Source organism: Polyodon spathula, chromosome 1 (genome assembly GCF_017654505.1).
Source record: "Polyodon spathula isolate WHYD16114869_AA chromosome 1, ASM1765450v1, whole genome shotgun sequence".
NCBI lineage: Eukaryota > Metazoa > Chordata > Actinopteri > Acipenseriformes > Polyodontidae > Polyodon > Polyodon spathula.
The window spans coordinates 5199238-5222307 of NC_054534.1; the positions used below are offsets into that span (position 1 = coordinate 5199238).

The window sequence follows — 23070 nt, forward strand, 5'->3', positions numbered from 1 at the left end:
TGTCTGCTAATAAATAAATAAATAAATAAATAAATAAATAAATAATAATTCACTAGATTTCTTAAAAATTATATTAAACAGGGTTACAAAGCATCATCAAATTTCATGTTTTCAAATGAGATATTAACTGTAGATAAATCACCTGAGAAACACTGGCTTCCTTAGTTTACTTATTTATTTTTTATTAGGAAGAGCAAAAGAAAAAAGAAAAAAAGGGTTTAATAAATAACATCCTGAAATCTGTAATAAAGGATGTAATAATAAGTAGATAATTATTAACAATGACATGTTATAGAAATACTGTGTAATACAACGTGCAACTAAAACAAAATATGACATCTACGAATTACTTTGTAACACAGAGCTTTCCATTAGTAGAATGTAAATGACATTATATTGGAACACTACAATAAAAAGTTATAGCCCTGAAATACTGGGATATAAGCAGCTTGTTTTTTGGCCTGACATCCCAAGTCCCATCTGGAAACATGACTGTAGTCTCACTTGGGATTTCCTGGTTATAATCTTATTTAAGCTACACATGTCAGTTTGGATTGGACTGAAGAGACCACTAGGCACAATTCCCCTTTGGCAGTATGTGGGCTGCACTGGAGATGAAATGAATGCCTTCCCTGCAGAGAGAGCCAGGCTCTACAGCCGCCCGTGCAGAGAAAAGACATGCGTCTCCACTGGCCTCTTCAGAACAGAACAACATTTCAACTGTATTATGGAAACGTTAGTGCTACTCAAGCACCTAGTGTGCCGCTTTCCTTTTCTACTGACATTCAGCCTGAAACATTGCGCTGGGGTTGTCAAGGGAGCAGTCGAGAGGCGCAGACAAGGCTTTATGAAATCGCACATTTTGTAGCTTTTAGAGGTTGGATTAATCATAATGAGTGCACTGTATTTATAATAAGCCCAGCTGGTTATACGCATGAATATTTATTATAAATTGCATAGGACACCTACCAGTACCATATGTGGTAGAAATGGATGATGGGTATCCACCCATTCCTTGTCCTGACAGAGTAGGGGTTGCTACAGAAACCACAGGAGTTGCTAATGACTGTGCAGACTGAGAGTTGTTTATTCTCTGATTCTGTATAAAAGCAAAGGACAAAATTGACAGGCATTTAAAAATGATGTAAAAAAAGAGAACAACACATTTTGCTTTTAGGCACTGAAAGAATCAACACGATGCAAATTTTTGAAATTAATCATTTAACATGCGGCTCCAATGAACTCTGCCAACCCTATCATTTACAACCCTTCAGGAGACTAGCTGTCGCCATAGTAACCCATTACATCATTGTCTCCAAGGCAACAGGACAAGTAACAAGTAAAACAGGGCTTTATTGTGGCAGGAAGCAGACTGGAGGAAGGGGACTGATGAAATATGTATTTTGTGCCATTGTTATTTTTTTTCGTTTCTTTTTTTTTATTCAAATGCAAAAAGTGTATTGCGCATGTAAATACTGAATGTCTGGATAAGAAAGAAAAGAAAGAAAAAAACACATTTAGATTAAAAGAATTGCTTTGAATGATCAGTAGGTGGTGCCCTAACCACTCTCTGCTTCCATTTCTGTTAAATACTATTCCACACGAGGTCATTAGGATTATATACGGCTCTTGTCATAAAAGTCCAGTGCAGTATTAGGATGATATTAGTTAGTGCTAGTAAGTTATACATTTCTGGAAAGGGGATGTTGCAGGTCTCTTTAGGTAAGCAGTGCTCCCACTTACCAATAGCAGGTCAACATCCTCAGACTGACAGCACAGAAAAGAAGCAATGATCAATAATTAGATATGTTAGTTAATCAGGGGAAACGCAGGCTTTGATTTTAGGCAAGAAAGTACTATGAAGTACTGGTTAATAGAATCTGTTTGGGCTTATTCACACAGATATGTAAGCACATGTTATTGAATATGCCAGTTTAAAAAAAAAATATTCACAAAGAATTGCCATGAACATAGTCTAACTTGTTTTCTGTTATGAGTTTAAACAAAGTAACAGCCACATCTTCGGATACATGGATTATTATTATAGTGATCACTTATTCAGGTCTGTCAAGCAAACCTAGTCTAGCATTAGGATAGCGCCTCAGTGCAGTCATTATTGCCTTGGAATACTCATGTCTTGATATATTTAAATGTATTGCTAGAACATAATTTCAATATATTTGTAAATTGTCTTCCAAGCAATCTTAATTGGATCTACCTTTATGTAGAACACAGCAGTGGTTGTTCAAAGTTGTATATGTCATAACGTTAAAATATTTTAAAGTTCAGGAATGTTTATATGTATACTTTACATATTGTTTTACTGCAATTCTACAAAAAAGGAGAACATCTGACATTATAGCATGGAATAAAAAGCTAATTGTCATAACCTGTGATCTATGTCAGTACTTTGGGTTGCAGAAAGAGTCATTCGTACTCAGTTACATGCATTTTAAAGTTCCAAAATAAAGTAAAAAGAAAAACAGAAAATTGAATGCAATAACAAGATATAGAAAAATGTAGTGATGTGCTACAGAATAACTACCAATCCCATTCTGTCCTCTGGTTTAAAGGGAACAGGCACGAGCAATGCAGGTTCTTACAATGGATGGCATGGTGTTCTTGGAGCCTGGCGGGATGAGCACACGCAGGTCAGGCTTGCGACTGTTCATCCCCAGGTTCATGGGTGGTGGTGACTTTGCTTGCATGTTCTTGTTCATGCTTCCAGGTGAGACCAGCAAACCTGGTGAATTACGGTGATTTCCATATCCGTTTCCTGTTTTGAAGAAGGAAAAAAAGATAGTGTTATTATCACGTGAATACTGAACTACAGTAACCTTCCTTTTTTTCACGCACATTAAAGTCACAGTGGAGGACAGAAATTGTATATGATCAATAACTATTAAGCACACATTAAATGTTGCACTTAGAAATGAAGATGTTCAATGCCAATTTTTGACTAGATATCTTTTTCAATGTTGAAATGAGTTTTGATTCACAAGTTTTGATTCATGATTTCCATTACATGAGAGCAGGTGTTAAAATTTCATGCTATTGTACATCCAGTAAAGGCGCTGCCAGTGGAGTGCAGGATATGCCCTATAACCTGGAGATTGCAGGTTCGAATCCAGGCTATGTCATTGCCGACCATGACCGGGAGTAACCAGGGGGCAGCGTACAATTGGCCGAGCACCGCTCGGGTAGGGAGGGATTAGGTAAGGCAAGTCATGGTTCACCACACACCAGCAACCCCTGTGGCTGATAGGGTGCCTGCAGGTCTGCAGTGGAACCATTCAGATCTGTGTTGTCATCCAGCACTATAGGTCTGATGGCTTCACTGTGGATCTGCAGTGCGAAAAAAGATGGCTTGGCAGGACACAATCGAAGGATGCGTATGTCAGCCGCCGTTTCCCGAGTCGCCAGGGGGCTGCAGCGGTGAACCAGGATTAATAATAACACAATTGCCAATTATACATTGGGGAGAAAAATGGGGTCATTTGCAACGACTAAATTAAAAATAAATAAATAAATAAATCATACTGATATTGGACTCCGCTCTCGCCAATATAAGCACCAGCTAAGACATAGCTTCTTTTACTGTAAACTAATGTGATCCATCTGTGTTTCCTTCCACCTGATGATGTAGATATCCTTCTGCCTGGTGTGAAGTGTAATGCTGGCTCCAGGGATCAGCTTGTTTTCCCTCCCTAGCGCATCGGCACACACAATGGCTGCAATGCTTTTGTAATTGAGTGCTTCCTTCTGACTGTGTTCTGCTCTACTCCATTGCTACCTCAGCTGCATCCTTTCTGTAACTAAGTGCGCAATCTCCTTCTGCCATCTAGACTTTCCAATAATTTGTTCTTTCTCCTTTTTTTTTCAACTCCAAACCTCTCGCTTCCATATGTGTAGATGGTATCCCCAAATTTACCCAGCTTCTTTTTGACTGTTCCACCTAACTTTTCCAATGCAAAACAGAGATCTGTGTTTACTGTGTCCTGCGCTGTTTACACAGAAACTCTTGGCAATTTAACTCTCGATTTGTGCCCATTGAGGTTCTTTTCTCTCTTACGCTGGTTCATCTGACCGGGTTCGCAAGGATCATTAGGTTCATCACTAGTTGTGTTTATGCAAGTCCTCCTCTCATCTATCTCCTGTGAAATGTGGTTTGCTTCCTGTCGCTGGATTTAATTCGACTGACTTGACTTACTTCGTAAGAAGTACTGATCAATGCAAGGCCCTTGTCCCTTCTCCCTTAAGCATTTCATTCTCCCTTGATGAATCTTCAAACCCTTCACCGTTATCACTTTGCTCCAGCCGCAGCAAAATGCAGTTTACAACTCTCAAAATAATGACACTTATTTAATTGTGAGATAAAAAATATAGCACTGTCTTATAGTTTATTGTACTTAAAAACAGTACTATATAACAAATATATAACACACAGAATATAGTGTCAACATTTAAGGGAGCATTTCTGTTACAGGTCATGCAAGCATCTGAGAAAATTGCATTCAGCATAAATGTACAAAGCTAGTTAAAAGGTCACATTTCAGTACTCAAACCAGATCTACAAAGCATTGTGGTCTAGCTTGGTTGGAATTGAAAGTCCACATCAATAAAAGAACCGTACAAAAAAAAGCTATCTGCCCACGACTGACAGGCTTCTTTTCAGCCAAAAGGAAGTACTACTAGTCTTGTAAATGTGCTGTAGTATGATATGGCAAGTGTCATCCAATGTGTGCAATTTTAGCTGTATATCACAGTCTATCAGCTATCTTAGAAAAGTCAAATTAGCATTGAAGACCAGCAAAGAGTCACACTTTTTTGCACTGTGGTTTGCTGGGCCAAAGCAGGTGCTCAGTGATAAGAAAGACACTGAAATTCTATCATTTCCCATAAAGTACAGTACAAACTTAAAATGACTTAAACCGGCATCGGCCACCGAGATGAAACACGCTCTTTCCAGAAGACTCCTGGGTCTGTACTTTTTTATATTTGCTTTTCCTATATATTCCAATAGGCTGCATGCACATAATGAAACAAGCATTAAATGATCAAATGGAACAGCTTCAAAGAGTGCACTCAAAAGCACTGCAGTTCAGATGCCAGCCAGAATTTGGGACTCTGAACCAACAATTGAGAAACCCATCATTTTGAAATCAATGATAAACATCTGCATGTGGTTCACTGTCAAGGAGTGCTTCCATTTAAACCAAAGGAAGAACCGCATTGTTCATACCAAGAGTATTGCTGGCCAGTCTGAGTACTTGAGCGGCCCCCTGCCTCCCACAGATCAGTCCTCTCAATTACTTTATCGCTAGTGAAAACGGAGGTGCAGAGTTTCTCAAAACCATACACAGATCCAATCTCTTCTCCTACTCTACTTTCATCTTAAGCCGTGTCTGGCATCTGGGTTTTGCTATATTTCTTTTTTATAAAGTGACAGAATGCAAAGTGCTAGAATTCATTTACCACTTAAAAGAGGGAAAGAAAATTATATGTTAGACGTAAATGAATTTCCTAATCATATATTCCCAGAAAATGAAATGCAGATGTTCTGCATGGCAACTGAGCTTTCCATTTTCGTTTAACTTTAAGGCACGGTTTTGTTTTCAAATAAAAGTCTCGAAAGTGCAATTTGTTAAAAAAAAAAAAAAAAAAAAAATGTAAAGAACATATGGCATTGCCAGCAGCAAATTAAGTAAGTGAAGCACCGTAATTGCAAAAGAAAGAAAAATAAGTATGGCTTGTGTGTTAAAGAACATTGTCAATGCCAGCTAAAGTGCTTGCCGTCTCAGCTTATGCGCTCTGCTGCAAATGGAGTGTACTTGTGCAATAAAAAAAACAACAAAAAAAAACACTTGAATTAGTGGCTATTCGCCACTAATTAAACAAACACTTATTTTGATTGTTCTGTGAAACAGAAAATATGTGACCTGCAAAATCTTTTCAAAGTCGGCCCCATACAGGTCTAGTCCTCGTGTCAGCTCAAGTATTCTTCACCTTTTGAACACCACATGCTTCTTTCTGTCTACGGCATAATGGCTGTGTTTTTTATAGACAAGGCTCCAATATAAAAACAGACATATTAAACTAAATACACATCAGGCTTAAATCAAATCCTCTTTCTGATGGCAGAGGGTGACAAGGGTAATACTCTGTTTGCTTAGCATGAACAGTAATAGTCAAGCGCAGTGTCCTCTGTAAGCATCATTAGTTCATTTTATTGATGTTATTTCTTTTTTTTTCCATTGATTTGGGAAGTGATTTTTTTTTTTTCATACCTAGCGTTATGGAGGGTTTCTAAGAGAAGCCTTTCAACTTTTGCTTTCTTTTGCCACAATATTATTTCAAACTAATCACTCCTCGTCACTCAACTGCCAAAACAAACACGTTTGTAACCATGGACACTCCTTTAATTCATTTGTTGTTGCTTAAACTAATTTAATTCATATACTTTAAAGAAGTACAAAAAACAGGCCCACATCTAGGAAAAGTTGTCAATGTGGACTGATTGCATTGTCCCTCTTAGACTATAAAAAATCTAAAGAAATCAGCATTTAACATCATAACTAGCATTAACAGTAAAAGTGGTTTATTGGGCTGTTTATATTTCTTGGGAACATTTTTATATCTGTACAAAAAACTGATTTTCCAGTTTCCTTGGTGATTATCAGGGGAAAAGAAGCTTCTATTTGCTGTGAATACTAGCAGCTGTCTGAGTATCTGTGTAAAGCTGGTGAACAAATGGCTTTGTACTGTATTGCACTAAAAGTAATTCATTATTAATATAAATGTATCTACCGAATGTAAAATCATGGATTTTTCAGGTACAAGTCAGTATTTTCATATGCTCGACTGGGTCAAATTACAGGTGAAATCCCTAAAAACCTACCTATAACTTTTGTGAATCCTGGAATTTGCTGCACAGAGGCAGTGTTTAGTTTTTTTCTCTTTTTAAACACATTTACAGCTGTATGTAGTCAAAGGTGCGTTTCCATGCCCACCAGCATTCTTGAAGCACACTCTAGCTCAGTATGCTAAAGATGCTTTCTCTTCACAGAAAAATAATATTCCATTGATCAGCAAAAACAGACAGTTCTACGTTTTATATCAAACTATTATTTCTCACTCATATCATATGTTATTTACATTATACAGCCCTTTGCAAAACAAGAAAACTAAAGCCAACAAACCCTGCATATTTTAAAACATTCACACAAACACATGCATGCATGTACTGCATGTTTGCTTGTTTTATTACACTGTATTCACGTAAAGACACTTCTTTTTTAAGGTGTTCTTTGTGGACTTGCAAGACGTGGTTTGTACGTGTCTATAGTGCTGTACAAATGTATTTAAAAACCTTTACTTTCATCTCTAAAATGAACATTTATTTCCATCATCAATTTGCAAACAGGCTTAAAAACAGCTTTTTTTTTTTTTTTTTTTTTTTTTTTTTTTACTTTACCACAAAAACACTGAATACCTGTCATTTAAGTTGCAAAACACACATTGATATGACTCTACAACAATGATCACTAATAATATTGCCTAGCAATCACAAACAGTATAAAATAACAGAAAATCAGCAAAACATATCTAAAGTTAGACTTTTGAGCTTCCTGTGTTGCTGTCAGTATTTTTGTGAATAATCACACATGGTTTGTACTATACAGAATTGCATGATAGTTGACCAGCTGTATTATGCTCTTAACTTTACAGGAATAAAAAAAAGGCTGCAGAGTTTGGTCTCTGAAACATGGAAACAGCCCTTTAGTTTGTCACAGAGCAAAGCTTTTATAGTACTAGTATTTGTAGAAGAAAATGAACTATGCTCATATCTACAGCTCTCTCTCTGACAGTAACATATGCACATGTACTGTACGTTGACAAAAAAGAACACTATATACCCAGAATGTACAAGCCAATCCATTGCTTTCAAGGGATTTCATAAAAAAAATTAAATAAAATGAGGGCACTGTTTATTTTTTGCTTTGGTTGCTAAAAAACAATTATCATAAACAACCTTTTATGTATTAAAATTATTATGTGTGGAGTTCAAATTATGTATTTGCCACAAAAAAGGAGAGAAAGGCCTATTATGAAGGTGCAGAAGCTGGCTATTCTTCTCAGGAAAGGCCCTTCCTCTGCCACGTAATCATTATTAAGTGATTATAGCAATTTACACACAATAATCAGAGCAAGTCACTAGGCTGCCACACGAGAAGTTGTGCAACAAAATTAGCACAGCAGCTATAAAAGATTCCCTGTGCAGGTTTACTTTGCCATCAGATGCAGTAAAATACATCATTTTGTCTTGAAAAAAAATATGAATAAAAAAGTGATTTAAAATAAGCAAAAAAATGTCCTGGAAAAAAAAAAAAAGAACTCTGGGTACTTCTTATACAGAAAGATAGAGACTGAAAAAAACCAGTGGATTGCAATTGGCAATAGTAAGCTGAACTGGTGCAATTGTCACTGTCTTTGTGCAACTTCTACAGAAAAAAACAGAAATCTCTCTTTGGAAATGTAGTTTGTTTGTGGTCCTTTGTAAACAAGCTGTCCTCTCAAACCCAGTTTCCAGGTATTGCGTATAATATTCTGACCTGTTACTGAAAATGAAACGATTGTGTTGGAGAAGCCCAAAAATCTAACCATAGTGTACCTGGAAAATCAACACTGAAAAGAGAACACTTTTTTTGTTGGCTTAAACCCGTTCAGCATACATATATATAGTTTGCTAAGTTTTATTTAAGTCTTGGGTCCCTGCCTGAGGTAAAATGTGGGTGGCATTTAAGTCTATTACTCAGCATAACAAACTAACAAAATAAGCTCCTAGACCCCACGTTAGCATAATTCAGCCTAGTCTGAATGCCATTAAATCATAACTAATTCTACAAGTGTCTTAATAACCAGCATTGTACCAGCACAACCGCCTGCAATATTAAACATGATGATGCTTCATACTGTAGATCAAACAAACATTATCTTTTCAGGCTCATTATACTGCCACTGTATCTGTCTGAGTGAAACCAAAATAAACATGCATTGAGTACAAGTCTAATTCATAGCCTAAAAACCAATGCATGAAGACAGAAATAAAATCAGCGATGCTCCAGTACCATTCAAATCTAGCCAGCCAGATTCTTGTGTATGTTGCTGACCAGACATCTATATTTAGCACTAACACCACATGAGCAAGTGGTTTAGGTGAAAAAAATGGTCAACAGAAACTGTTATAAAATCGTATAATATAACGTCTTTTTAGTTTCACGGCGGCAACATAGATTTGCTTATTTTTTTTCTAATTCAGAGCCATGTGAATATGCATCAGGCAAACATCAATATAAAAATAACGTTCAAACCTCTTTTTTTCTTTTGTCTCTTTACAATAAACATTCGAACATATGGAACACATTTAGCATTGTCTATGTGTCTTGTTAATAATTAACACTTTTGTGTAGAATGTTCTCTCTCTCTCTCTCTCTCTCTCTCTCTCTCTCTCTCTCTCTCTCTCTCTCTCTCTCTCTCTCTTTCTCTCTCTCTATCAAATGCTTGATTTAAATTAAAAGTGGTTCCTAAAAGTCTTCAAAGCACTCATAAACCCTAATTTGCTAACCAGTCACTCTGTTACTTCATGGAACGTCAAAGATCCTCATGACTTATTGCCATGTTTTCCATGTTGTGTCCTGATAAAAACATAGGGAGTTCTGTTCCTCCAAAAATGGAAGAACAAAGGGTACAGTTAATGGAGATTCCTCAGTATTTTACAGACGGAATGCTTGGTAAAAATGTTACTTTTGTCTGGACAGTGACACATGGCCAGACAGTTAAACCTGCTCCTGACCTTCCCTTCTTCATTCTGACTGCAACACATCTCTCCCAGCTTGCAAGCAGGTCAACATGAATAGCAAGCTTTGCAATCATTTTACACAATTTGCAATCAAATTGAATTCTATTTCTAATTGCGGTCCACAGTTTAAATGAAAAAAAAAGGAAAGAAATCTTTCCACCGTCTTCTTTTACCTGAGGTAGATTGCTTACAGTTGCAAAAAAGTTAATTTTACAGTCACACTTCTTTAAATTGCATTCACATTTAGGAATGTGGTTTTAAAGCTCTAAAGCTCAGATTAAATGCATACTTTGTATATATGCTGTAGGATTTAATTTTTTTAATTTTTTTATTTTTGTGTTCCCTCTTCAAAGTGGGTAAAGTTGCTTACCAGCACTGATGCCTGCACCGGTCGAGAGGTCCGCACCCAACATGCCACCTGTGATTAACAGAATTAAGATGCCTATTATTATTATTATTATTATTACACTTTCACATTCATGGCATTACAACAGGTCTAACCATGTTCTTTCGACAAGTCATTCCTTCCGCCTAATGACATGCTTATGTGAGACAGAAAGAATGATATTTCTGTTTACCCATTTCCACTGATCGTATATTCTAGAAATGGGCTTTCTGAACTCAGGATACTGTCCAAGATAAATTATAGATTTTTTAAAAGTCAGAGTCTGTGTGGTTTAGGTATCACGTACTTTGCCAAAATTTTATTTTTTCTATTTTGTTTTGCTCCCGTAATCTGAAGCAAATTGCACCAGGAAGCCAATGATAATCATACTGCTCATGGTGTGGGCATAAGGCAATTAACCAGGAGAGAAAATTAGGTTTTTCAACAATAAAAACAAACTGACTGGAAGATTAAACTGCCCACAGCTTTCACATTAGAGAACATATAAAGTGAAATATAAGTTAATATTTTATATCAAATGTTCTTTCAATACAATCCCAACCCTCAAAACTGGAAGTTAAAAAAAAAAAACCCAACCAAACAAACAAAAATGACAGGGTATTCGTTTTGAATGAATACAGATGTGTTTGTAAAACATGACACCAAAACAATGCCGTTGGTGGTAAAGATCACTTTTCCTTTTTTATTTATTTATTTTATTTGCCAAGCTTTTACAGGACAGCTTGTACTGCAGGATAGGATGCTGCTGGTGAAAGGGCAGCTAACAAGCTAAAAGGTGGATGCAGCTATGAATATGTTCCTCTTTATAAAAGGGGAAAGTGCTTCAGTTTGACTGTCTGGACTTATGCAACAGGTCCACAACAGCATGTATTTCTACTACAGGTAGCAGCACCTTGGGGAACTTCAACAGGATTTAAAATCTTATGATAAGGTTTCAATAAGCCAAACTATACCCCTGTTGTTGCACTCAGTAACTGGCTTAGTTGTGCTCATGTAACTTACAGCCCCACCACCTTTTTCTTTCAGATCGGTTGCTATAGTGGGGATGGCCGTGGGAAGCATTCGTTTAAACACTAACCAACCCTAAAACATTAGGGCTGCTTTGAAACTCAGTCTTAACCCGACGTGTGTTACCTGCACTAGGTGGCCGATGTGTCACACCTGGAGACATGCTGTTCCTCTGCAGGGACGGGTGAGCCAGTGGCAACAGGTTGTGGTTGCCCAGTGAGCTGCCTGGGTGGTTGTATATCAGGTTGTTAGGGTTGCTCACTGGGATAGATACTGGCATCTCATAGTTAGGTTGAACCGCCTACATGGTAACAAAAAAGAGGGACAAATAGAACAGAATAATAGGAGCACATGACTATAAAAACAAACAACGTCAGGACAATGGAAAGGTGTCTGCGTGGGTTTAAAAACTGATGTATAAGAAATGGCAATCCGATAAAAGCAGCATAATAAAGTTCTACCTTCTACTGAACAAAAGCAATCACAAGGTGAACACAATCTCAGGGTTTTAGTCCCCACTGAGGCTGCCCTAGTTTCCCGTTCTAAGTTATTGCTTCAGCTGTGTGTTGGAAGTCCTTGCTTAGGGCGGATCTGCAGCACTATGAAAAGTGGCCTGCATAGATGCTTTCACCATCACCAAAGCAATAGGAATAGCATGCAAAAGCATTAAAGACCTAGACAGGAATATCATAGGGGACATGCTTAGGCAGGCTGTAGCCTCCAGAAGCCATCTCCCTCTCAGCTCCCTTTTTAGATCAAACTGATGTCTCTTTGCCTTTTCTCACCTTCACTGTCTTGAGATTCCTTTCAACCTGAAACAAGAAGTGTGGTTTCCTTTTCATTACTCTAGCTACCTCAGTGCACCTCTTCCTACCTGTAGACGATATTGTGTGTTAAGCGATTGTTACATATGTTTGTTTTAATGCATCTTACTATAGATGCAGCTGCTGCGCAAATCAAATGGCAGCTTCTGAGTAGGGCTGACTGGTAAATATGAGAGCAGATTATGAAAACTGGACTGAGCGAGTGCCAGGTTACACAATGTAGGTGCTAGGATTGAGCATCACACACTGGTTGCCGGTGTAACTTAATGGGCAACTTGGAAGTTTACAATTGCTTTATAAATGCTGCCATGTGTCCCAGGACCACATAAATGCCCCTCTATAAGAACGGGGATATAGGCAGTTCTATCCGTTGGCTGCATCGGTGTTGTTTTGAGGAGATCAGCAGTGAGAATCTCAACACTGGTGGCTTAATGTTCAACCCCTGCTTTTTTCTTAACCCTTTCATTAGTGAATGATCAGGCCTTCCTTTTTTCACATCTTCCATTTCTGCTGTTTCCGGAATATCCCTGCCTGCCCGCCTGACTGCCCGCCCGCCGCCTGTCTGCCTGCTACCCCTCGTTTAGTGGTCAAGTGGGCGAGCTGATCTGAATGGAATACACCCCGCCTTTCATGCGTGGGCTTTCAGCAGGCTGTCATTTCAATGGTGCCATCCTTCCTGTGCAGAATGATCATCTCCAGCTTTAAATCTGGACGCCCTGAACTTCACAACCACAGTGACCACATTCAGAACTTCCACCACCACACTACGTGCAGTCAGTTAGGGTTTTTTTCTTCCTTTTTTGCTATTGCTTTGTACACTTAATATCAGTAAATAGCTTCCCTTTTTTTTAACCCCTAATAAGACGGGTGGCTATTTAATCCCCTTTAGAACTATGAAAAACTATGACACATTAGCCATTGCAAATGCATTGTTGATAAAGTTTAATATCAAATGATAAACTAGTAGGTTATACTTCATTTTGAGATCACAAGGGCACAATTCAGCTGTTTAGATCATTAAAATAGATGTAAAAATACATAATACTTAAATGGAATGGGATGGTATGGAAATGTTTAAAAATATAACCTGCAAACAAGAAACTTCTTATTTTTCAATATACAGGGCTGGCCCCTAATTCTTCCCCAAAGCTCTAATTTAGCTTGCCTTTCACATGCGTTTGATTCACTCTGCCAAAAAGGAACAATTGTACATTATGTGTCTGGTATTTCAGCAGGTCCACAAGTTATATGCAAATGACAAGCACACGCAGAAGTCATTTCTCTCATGTTCCTGGCAATGTACAGGTATTATTGTTAGACGTGAAGTTGTCATGAAAGTAGCTTGGTGTTAAAAGCACAAAAAAGTTCAGAACAAGGCGCAAAGCGTCTCTACAGTGGGGTGGCGGAATCATGTGTAATCAACCGATGCATGCAAACAGGGCTGCATACGTCCCTCATGCAACACTTGCAGCTAGCTTTAACCCTTAAAGTGTAGGTACATTACTGGTTAATCAACCAATGCACACAACTTAAGATATTATATATATATATATATATATATATATATATATATATATATATATATATATATATATATATATATATATATATATATATATATATGCTACAAGTATTTTTAAATATGTTATTGCTTTATTTAGAAACGCTGTTAATGCATGACTGTATGTGTATTTTAGTGTCTCCTTTAAAAAAAAAAAAAAAAAAACAATAGAAAAAGTATGACCATTGGGGTTCATATTGCTGATAAAAACTCTTTATATTGACAAAATCAAAATGTTTATCATATCTTTCATATGTGATAACATGTTCTGGAAAGCTTTTATGACTCATGATGTAGAATAATAAAAAATTAAAACTTCAATTTATAAATATGAAAAAGATAAACATTAAACCGAATTGCATTTTGTTTCCTTCCAGTGGTTTTGACGGAACTCACACTAACAGGGTTACAATGTAAAAGGTTACTGCAGCCGTTAGCAGCAGTCTAGCTGTCATGTTTTTTGATCTGCTACTTACAGGTATTTTTTGATTCTTGATCATATTATCAAACTCTTCATTAATCCGTTTGTATTTTTCTTCTGTGCGTGGGGTGAAAATGTAAGAGGAGTCGTGACCGGGGCTTTCACACCCTTTGTTTTCCTTCTTGTTCAATGTCTGCCAGGTTCAGAGGAAGACCGGAAAACAAAACAAATAAATAAGGAGGAAATGAGGCTCAGGGGTACTTACACATAATCTCTGTCTGCTGATCATTAGATCTATATCTTCATTAATTTTCCTGTACTTGTCGTCAGACTCAGGGCTGTGCCCTACTGAATCGTCTGCATCAGGGTCTGGGCTGTCACAGCCATTCAGTCCTTTCTTTCTCAACGTCTGAAACAAATAATTTGGAAAGTTCAAGCCTCTGCACAAGACTTCCGGGGAGACAGAGACACTGGGAGTTAAACAGAAAGGACGCCAGATAAAGAGATGAATAAATGAATAAATAAATAAAGCAGAAAGTGCTTTCAATGAAGTGCAATTTTTTTAAAGCATTTGTAGTAAACTGTAAAAAAAGAAAACATGGGTTATAGAAAATTGGTACAATTCATTATTTAAAATGACAAACAGTTATAAATTAAAATAATTCCATAAAGCAAGCAGACTATTTGCCATGTGGCCTATTCAACACCCACACCAACTTCCTTATGTTGCCACCTGATGGCCACATTCTAACGGAAATAAACTCCCTACGGATATCACAGCAAGCATGCAGCCACTTCAAAGAGGGCTGAGTACTGCATTTTACAAGCTACCTTTCGATTCATCAACAGAAAGCTGGATGGTACATATTCAATGCTTACAGTATCCCTACGTAATCAATATCTGTAAAATAAGGTCCAGATTAACTGCTATGATCTGTTGCATACATTATTATTGCTCGAATGAACCCTGCTAGCTAGATGTTTCATCCAAGCCTTTATATCTTTATCTTGTTTACAAAAATCCACTCACATAAGAGAATATTATCATGAACATTGAAAAGTGCATGCTCATGAAGAGAGATGCTTTTAGGGGAGCGCTTGCTTCAGATTGTACAGTAGTAATTACATTTACTTCAGAGAAGCCAACTATATATTTGATCTGAAAAAAAAAAGAAAAAAAGAAATGCCAGCCAGGTTATTCCCTCTTGTCTAAAAATTACCTACTATGTATTTTCTCCACTCTGACTAAATGTTCAAGTTCTGGACTGGTTATGCAACTGGTTATTCTTGTAGCTTTGCATGTTGACAGTTTGAATAATTTCTTCTAAATGTGATTGTGAAAAAAATTACAGTAATGGGAGAAATATTAAATAGTCAACTGAGGACACATTTCATGGATTACATATATCAGCGTTTTCAAATGAATTCTAACAAGAAAATGTTTTTCATTTTATTCTACTACAATGATGACTGACAATTTAAATAGGCAACATTTTAAAGACCGATTCTTTAGAAGAGATCTAACTTTAATAACTTGGAATGAATAACTTTATTTTTTTTTAACTATGTACAATGCTGGCAGCAACTAGTAAAACTGAGATCTTAGAAATGAAAATTAAGCACTTAAGTTCTATTGTGTGTAATTTTTCATAGTTCATAGTTCTCAGTGAAGCAAGATATAAAGGTTAAGCTATAAATCTATATTTATGACCCCTTATCTATACATTATGAGTTATTGGGCCGTCACAATATCCAACATGCTGTAGATCATTCTCAATAGTTTCAATTAAAATCTAACATGAAAGAAAAAAAAAAACTTTTAAAGTGCTGCTTATGTATCACTATATAGGTCAGATGAAAAGCTAACAGTAACATAATTTGTCCGGTGATGGCAATTAGCAGATTTACTAGTGTGCATTTAATCTTCCAGAAATACAGCTCAGAAATGGTGCCTTATCACCCTGTTGACAGGATCACATCTCCTGGGTTTTTTTCTGATAGCAAACAGTGATAGCCAGATGACTGGGTTGGCTAAGCATGCAGGCCAAGTCATCAGGGGGATTTCTTCAGGGGCCACTGGGGCCTGGAAAACGGCAGGATCAAGTGATCAGAAGGCATGCGTTTTGGCCATGCTTTCTGTCGAAGCTCAGCAGTTTACAGCCCAGCACGCGGCCTCATCCCAGCCATCAGCAATTTCACTCATCCAAGATATCCACACCTGCCAATGGCTCTGCACCTGTTGTCTAAGGGATGCCTGACCACAGCCAATCACAACTGACAGTTCACAAGCATGGCCATATAAAGGCTCTTTCTCTTTGGTCTCTGTGGCTCACAACTGCTAACCTCTTTGAGTTATCCTTAGTGCATTATGCCATCTGTGAAACGTAATGTTCTTCACAACATTTTGCTACTTCTCGGAGGAGAGTTGGATGCTGTTTAGATCCCAGGCTGGAGCGCTCTACTGTGCATACTGAGCAAGTCAGCATGAAAGAGCTAGTAAACGTTAAAAGAGGCTAGGCTCAAAGCGTGGTATTATAATAATCCAAATAATATAGACTAGTGTTTCTATATTATATATATATATTATATATATATATATTTTTTTTTATATAAGTATAGAATATCACAAAATACAGTATATGGATCAGTTATGAAAAGGAAATAATAAAGCTAAGACTACAAAACAAAAACAAAACAACAAAAGGTTTGGACCTTTATTGGGTACAGGAAACCAGGCAACCGGCAAGTTTTAAAAAGAGAACAGAAATAAAATATACAAAAAAAAGTAACTTTGTTCCTCCGTTCTCTGCGGTGCTCCCCTTTAGAGCGCTGCTCCTAATTAAACTACTTCTTCATCATTTTCCCACTTGGCTCTGCTTGTCAGGACACTGCTTTGTGCCAAGCAAAATGTAGACATGGTGTCCTACATATCCCCATCATCTGTAACCTTCAGCTCAGGATTTGCAGCTGCGAGTGTAGATTACAAGGCTGGCGCTGGCTGTGTAGCGGGCCCATCTTACGCCAGCTGAAGTCAGCCCATGGCCTTTCATGGCAAACTGCTTACTCAACACTCTGCCATCGGCACACCAGACCCCTTGTACCTTATCTTCCATTCAGTCCATTCTGATTTTTGAGTTTTTAAACCAAGACAATGGCTTCTACTCAATTGATCTACACAGTGGGTGATCTAACACTGCCACTGTTTAAATATAGATTTTTTTAAAGTTATTTTTACTTACTTTTAAAGACAGAACTGAACTAAAGTAAGCACACTGTTAGAGATGTTTGTTTTCACAAATTCCCCTTCTTTTGATGATGTAAACAACAGCAGTATTTAGATCTGCTGCTGTTTAGATCAACTGAACAGGACATCATTCATTTCCTCTCTAAAAATGTGCTTGTTTGCCTATCAGAGTAATTAAATGACAGCTGACACAAGCTGAGGTGAAGCTTTCAGCTGCTCCCAAATTTATCTTAAAATTAAAAAACATTATACACACACACACGCACGCTGCTGTGCAAAAGTCTTAGACATGGTGCATTTTTCTACTCTGATGCATTATGAGCATCAACAATTTACTCAAAGCCTCCGCTACTGTTTTCTACTATTATAACAACCTTGACTTATAAAGAAGGAAAAACATTGAGTGGAATAGCACGCATCACTTGATTTTCAAGGTGTGGTATCTGAAGCATAATTAACAAGTACAGAGAAACATCTTCTGTAATTGACAAACCCAACTGACAACAGGACTGGCAGAAGGCATAGGTGTCGTTGTCCATCCATCAACAGCCCAAAGCACCTTTGACCATTGGTCCATAATCCAATTTCTGTGTTATTGTGCATATTTTAGCCTTTTAGTCGTGTTCCCCTTTCTTAACAGAGGTATTCTTACTGCAACACATCCTTTAAGCACTAATTTCAAGAGTGACTGTGACAGGCTGGCAAGTGGATAGAGGCCCAGAGACAGACTGCAGTTCAAAAAAATTATATTTTTTATTCACAAATAAACACAAAATAAAAGGGCACAAGGGCCAAAACAAAGATATTCATAGACAAATAACAAAATACAACGCAAAACTTATAAAATAAAGGTTTCCAGGCTGGGCGATGACTTCAATGGATCAGAAAATATAAAAAACAAACCAGCAAACCAAAAACAGCAAGCACAACCATTAGCTTGCTTGCTTGCTTGCTTGCTCAGCTCTCTCCTCTCTCAATGGGAAGCTGAGGCCTTCTTTTAAGTCAGGTGTCTGGGTGCTGATTGATCTTTAATTACTCCAAATCAATCTCCAGCCACCTGAACACAATAAACCCAGGCAGGTAGGGGAACTTAACCCCACCCCTGCCAATCTATACAGGGCAGAGCTTTGCTCTGCCACACACCTCCCCCACGTACAAAGTACACAGGCCGCAAATGGCAGCCCGTCTCCCTCTGGAACAGCAGGTGGGAGCAGCTGATCCCTCCGGAACAGCAGATGAGGACTGTGGTCACTCCGGTAGCGGCAGTTCCAGCTCCTCTGGCGGTAACAGCTGTAGCCCCTCCACCACTGGCGGTGGGGGAGGTGGCTATTCTAGTGGCCTCTGAGGCAGGGCTGGTACCTGCCGTAACAAACAGGTGCTCCTCCGGTGGGCTCTTCTCAGAAGCACATGTAGAGGCTGCTGTTGAGCGTCAGCCTTCTCCTCTTCTGGCTCCCTGGTCCATGGCTCCTCCCCTCTGGGCTCTGGCAGCGGCGGCTCCTCCCCTCTGGGCTCTGGCAGCAGCGGCTCCTCCCTCTCTGGCTCTCAAGACGGCAGCTCCTCCCGCTCTGGTTCTCAGGATGGCAGCTCTTCCCGCTCTGGCTCGCGCGACAGCAGCTCCACCCTCTCTGTTTGAATGAATGAGGTCCACCTCAGGATGCACCAACCAGTCCCATATCTCCTGGGATGGTGGTGAAGGTGGTGGTGCTGGAGGTAGTGGGGTGGAGGCTGATGCCCGGGGTGAAAACTGCTCCTCTTCCTGAGCCTGACTGTAGGAGCATCCTGCCCAGGTGTGGCCTTCCTCCTCACAATGGCCACACCAGTCTGCAGGTGGCACTTCTGGGCAGGACCTCCAGAGGTGGTCCTCCTTCCCGTACCAGGAACACCAGGGGAAGAGGCTGGCCGGGTCCTCCAGCCGTGGCTGTTGTTGCAGCAGCTTACATTTCTTCGTCTGCTGCCTCTCCTTCTGCCTTTGCCTCTGCCTGCTTTTCCTTCCCATTTTTTTCTTTTAAATTGTTCCACAAGCAATACGGACACCTTCTATTTTGAAACTTAATATCATGAACACAGCTGAGCATACGTATAGGGTATATCATATAACATAAGACATTCTGCAGCATACAAAACAGTAGAGAGGCTACCACAGTATTGAAGTCACGTCCTCCAATAGCCATGTATTTCTTACGCCCGTTTGTCTTTTGTGCTCTTAGCTGCTGTATGTTATGAAGATCAAATAGCAAAAACTATATAAAAAGCAGATGGGAAAGCCACCATTTCATTAAACATGGTTTGAACATGTCAGAATTGTGTAACAACCATGCTTACAGATGACAGCACAGTGAAAACTTGACTGCTGTGCATTACGTATTGGCTCCATGCTCAGACTCATGCAATAGACCCGTGCCACAGTATTTTATGAACTGGGACGCTGCCAATGGTTTGATCCACTTTGATTCAATCTGGAGCAGCTGTGTACCATTTGGAACAGTTGCATTGGTGACTTTTCTGTAATTTACCTGCTTTGAACATTCTGCAAGCTATAATAATGGATCAAAGAAAAAAAAAAACATGTGATTTAGTAACCCAAGTAAATTGTCTGGGTGTTTTGTAATAATGCACTTTAATATTTTATAGTAGTTGTTTGTGGATCAGAAGGAATGGTCTTTTCAATAAGAATAAAAAATTAGATCAAATTAATTGAAATGCAGTCTATCAACTAAACAACTTTTGCATCTTTTTATTTTGTGGTTACAAGCCTTAAAAAAGATTTGAAGCACTAAATTAGCCAGCAGTTGCACCCTCAAAAGACATGTCTTTGCTTTAGGCAAGTTGCACGCGATGGCTCTCGTTCTACAGTCTGTTCACCATGCAGCAAGGAGACAATATGGGAATTCATCTTAAATTCTTGCTAATACACCATACTGAGACAATGCCACTTAGTGTAACTGGATACAGAAGTCACTTGTAGTCTTGCTCCTTTGCAGAAGGCAGCAGGGGGGTGGGGTTGGGTAACATGTAGGACAAACACAATGCTTTACAATTGAGGGAAGAGGTCCAGAAGGGGCAATGTGTGGAGATACAAGGACTTGAATTCTTTTCGAAGTGAGTCAAAGCCCTCGCCATCAATTAGCAGCTTTTGTCTCCAGAGCCTTATCACCAGCAGCATTACAGGAAGGGGACTTTAGTTGAATGCAACAATACTAAGGCACCTGACCCCCATGGAATTGCACTGCCTTTTTCCACAGCCTGCCTTCACATTGAGAGCTGAAAGACATTGTGTATATATATTACATTGTGTATATAAAAAAATGTAATCGCACCCAACACCAGACCAGGTATAAGCAACTAAGAAAATAAAATTCTGTGGTGTGCAAAAAAAGTCTTGAGTTGCTTTCTATTCATTTTAGAATTGTAAGTGGTGTTTGTTTTCCTTTAAGAAAAATAATCTAGCCCATTGTTTACTATGAAACAAGAGAAACTTTTTTTTTTTTCACAAAACCTTTTCAACCATTGTTGAACCTCAAACATATATGTAAGGAAAGGTCAATAATAATAATAATAATAATAATAATAATAATAATAATAATAATAATAATAATAATAATAAAGTAAAAAGTCTTGACCAAATGACAAAGCCATACCAGGTTGCTTTTGATTTCACTATGGGACATGATGTATAGCACAAAACTAATAAAGAAGATTTAAACAGCTTTGGTAGAACTGCCATTGTTTCATAATGGTGTTCTTTTATACTGAGTTGGAACGAAACCCTACCGATGCATGTAGCATGAAGCCCATTTAAATGATTTAATAACAGGCACGGTGAAACAAAGATTTGGCTTTTCAAACTTCTTTACTGATGCAGCTATATCAGACGGCTACTTCTCCTGCCTAAAAGCATAACCCTAAGGGATTCTACCAAACTGTGAAAACACATTAAGTAACAAACTAGGTTTGAAAATAAAGGGGGGGTTGCTCGTTCCCACTGAAATGTCCTTTAGCTATTTGCCTCTTTTGAAAACAAAACCACACCTTTAATTTCTTTAAGTGTTTACAATCTCTAAGACAAAAAAAAAAAAAAAAAAGCATCCTTGGGCTAAAATGTTTATTGGCACCCAGTAGTCTGAAGACAAAGGCTAGAGCCTGTGGTTTTCAAGGGCACTTATTCATCGACTGCATTCTCAGAGGGATCGCTCAATGGATAGAGTAGAATTACTCAGACTGCTATTCCACGCCTATTCTTCTCCATTTTCCTTGGCAGGACTATGAGCCAAGCTATTTTTAGTAGCACTGCTTTCTATTTTTAGACAACTACCGGTTATGAGGCATTTATTAGGGAAAGAAAAAAAAAGAGGGGAAGGGAGAGCTGGAGCCAGCTTCCAGGCACATGTATCCGACGTGTATCTGCAGGCGTTTCAGCTGCTTCCAATCTGAAGTGAACAAAAAAATAATAATTCAAGAGTTCGGGGACCTAAAAATAACCCCGGCCTCTGGCAAACTGACCAAAATACAACAAGCTGTTACTGTGTAAAACAGTAGATCAGAAAAAGAAACTGCCTAAAAAAACAACGAAGCTACTCTTAGGATGAGGTCCTGAGCTAAAACGGTTGCTCTGAAGGTGGAGGCATGTTTTACAGACATGTGACAGCTTTTTATTCTTCTATGTGTACTTAAATAAGAGTTGGTTTTCAACCGTCTTCTTTGTTAAAAAAAAAAAGCCAGAGTGCGCTGTCTGTACAATACGCTGCATTCTATTTTTACCAACAGTATGTACAAGTTCACGCTAACTACAAACATATTACAGAAAAAGAAATGGCAAATACCACTTGAGCTTCTCCACATCAGAGGGGTAACCTTCCTCTGCCAAATCACTTCTGCTTATACGTTTTAAACCAATGCTGAACTTTCCAACATTCTTTCATAATTTTGTAAAAGTGTTGGTTAAAATAAAACAGAAAACAACCCCAAAGTATACAGTATGCCTTTTCTTAGTCTCAAACAATATTAATGATAAGGCTACAGATCTTTGTCCTTACTGCCTGAACCACTATTATGTAACCAATGTCATGAGGTTAATTTACTTAAAACTGATTCAGCCTTTAATCCTAAATTCTATACATGCAGAGAAAAAAAAACAAATCACCATGATGGAAGTAAACTTGGCGGAATACTCTTAGAAGGCAAGTGATCTGTTTTTGCTGTAAAAGGGCACGTGTCTATTACAGATTGCACATGGGCTACTATCTGTATGTATACCTGTATGTATGAATGTTTTTAAGTGTTTATTGTGGCCGTTCAAGGGAAGTAGTAATTACAATAATGGCCTGTAAGGTTTATACATGAGCAACATGGATTAGGATAATTACACAATTGTATATATGTAAGACATAATGGAACACACATAACATCAAAAAAAAAGTTCTGTATTATTATTACTACTATTGTTGTTGTTTATTCACAATAATGACTCGATTAAAAATACTCACTGGTTATTTTACACACTGCAGCACAAAAACATGCCTAACAAAGAAGCTTTTTAGAATCCCATTAGCCTGGCAGCAAGTCATTAACACTGTGACCTTTGGAAATAATTAACAGATTTTGTTTTTCTCCCTCCCTTCTCGTTCATGGTGGGTGACAGAGTGGGAACCATGGCCTGCTGTGGGTTTGCAAGATTTAAAAGAGATTATTCAGATGAAGCTAATCTGGAAATGAGATTGCCAGATTGCTTTCAGACACAGCGTTCTGTC

General features: G+C 38.3%; 1 protein-coding gene across 9 annotated transcripts in view; it reads right to left on the reverse strand.

Moving 5' to 3' along the window:
• The window catches only part of LOC121312949 (myocyte-specific enhancer factor 2C-like), a 77287-nt gene that overhangs the window by 3847 nt on the left and 50370 nt on the right, over window positions 1–23070 (reverse strand). For 4 of the 9 annotated variants that reach the window (XM_041244969.1, XM_041244939.1, XM_041244949.1 and 1 more), the window contains 6 exons: window positions 15110–15238; window positions 14135–14272; window positions 11400–11574; window positions 10230–10277; window positions 2604–2776; window positions 970–1099 (listed from right to left, as the gene is read on the reverse strand). In XM_041244969.1, the coding sequence (XP_041100903.1) occupies window positions 970–1099; window positions 2604–2776; window positions 10230–10277; window positions 11400–11574; window positions 14135–14272; window positions 15110–15238 (793 nt within the window). Of the gene's footprint in view, window positions 1–969; window positions 1100–2603; window positions 2777–10229; window positions 10278–11399; window positions 11575–14134; window positions 14273–14344; window positions 14489–15109; window positions 15239–23070 lie in introns of all 9 variants that reach the window. The other 5 variants (XM_041245013.1, XM_041244985.1, XM_041244994.1 and 2 more) reach the window with 3 other exon arrangements.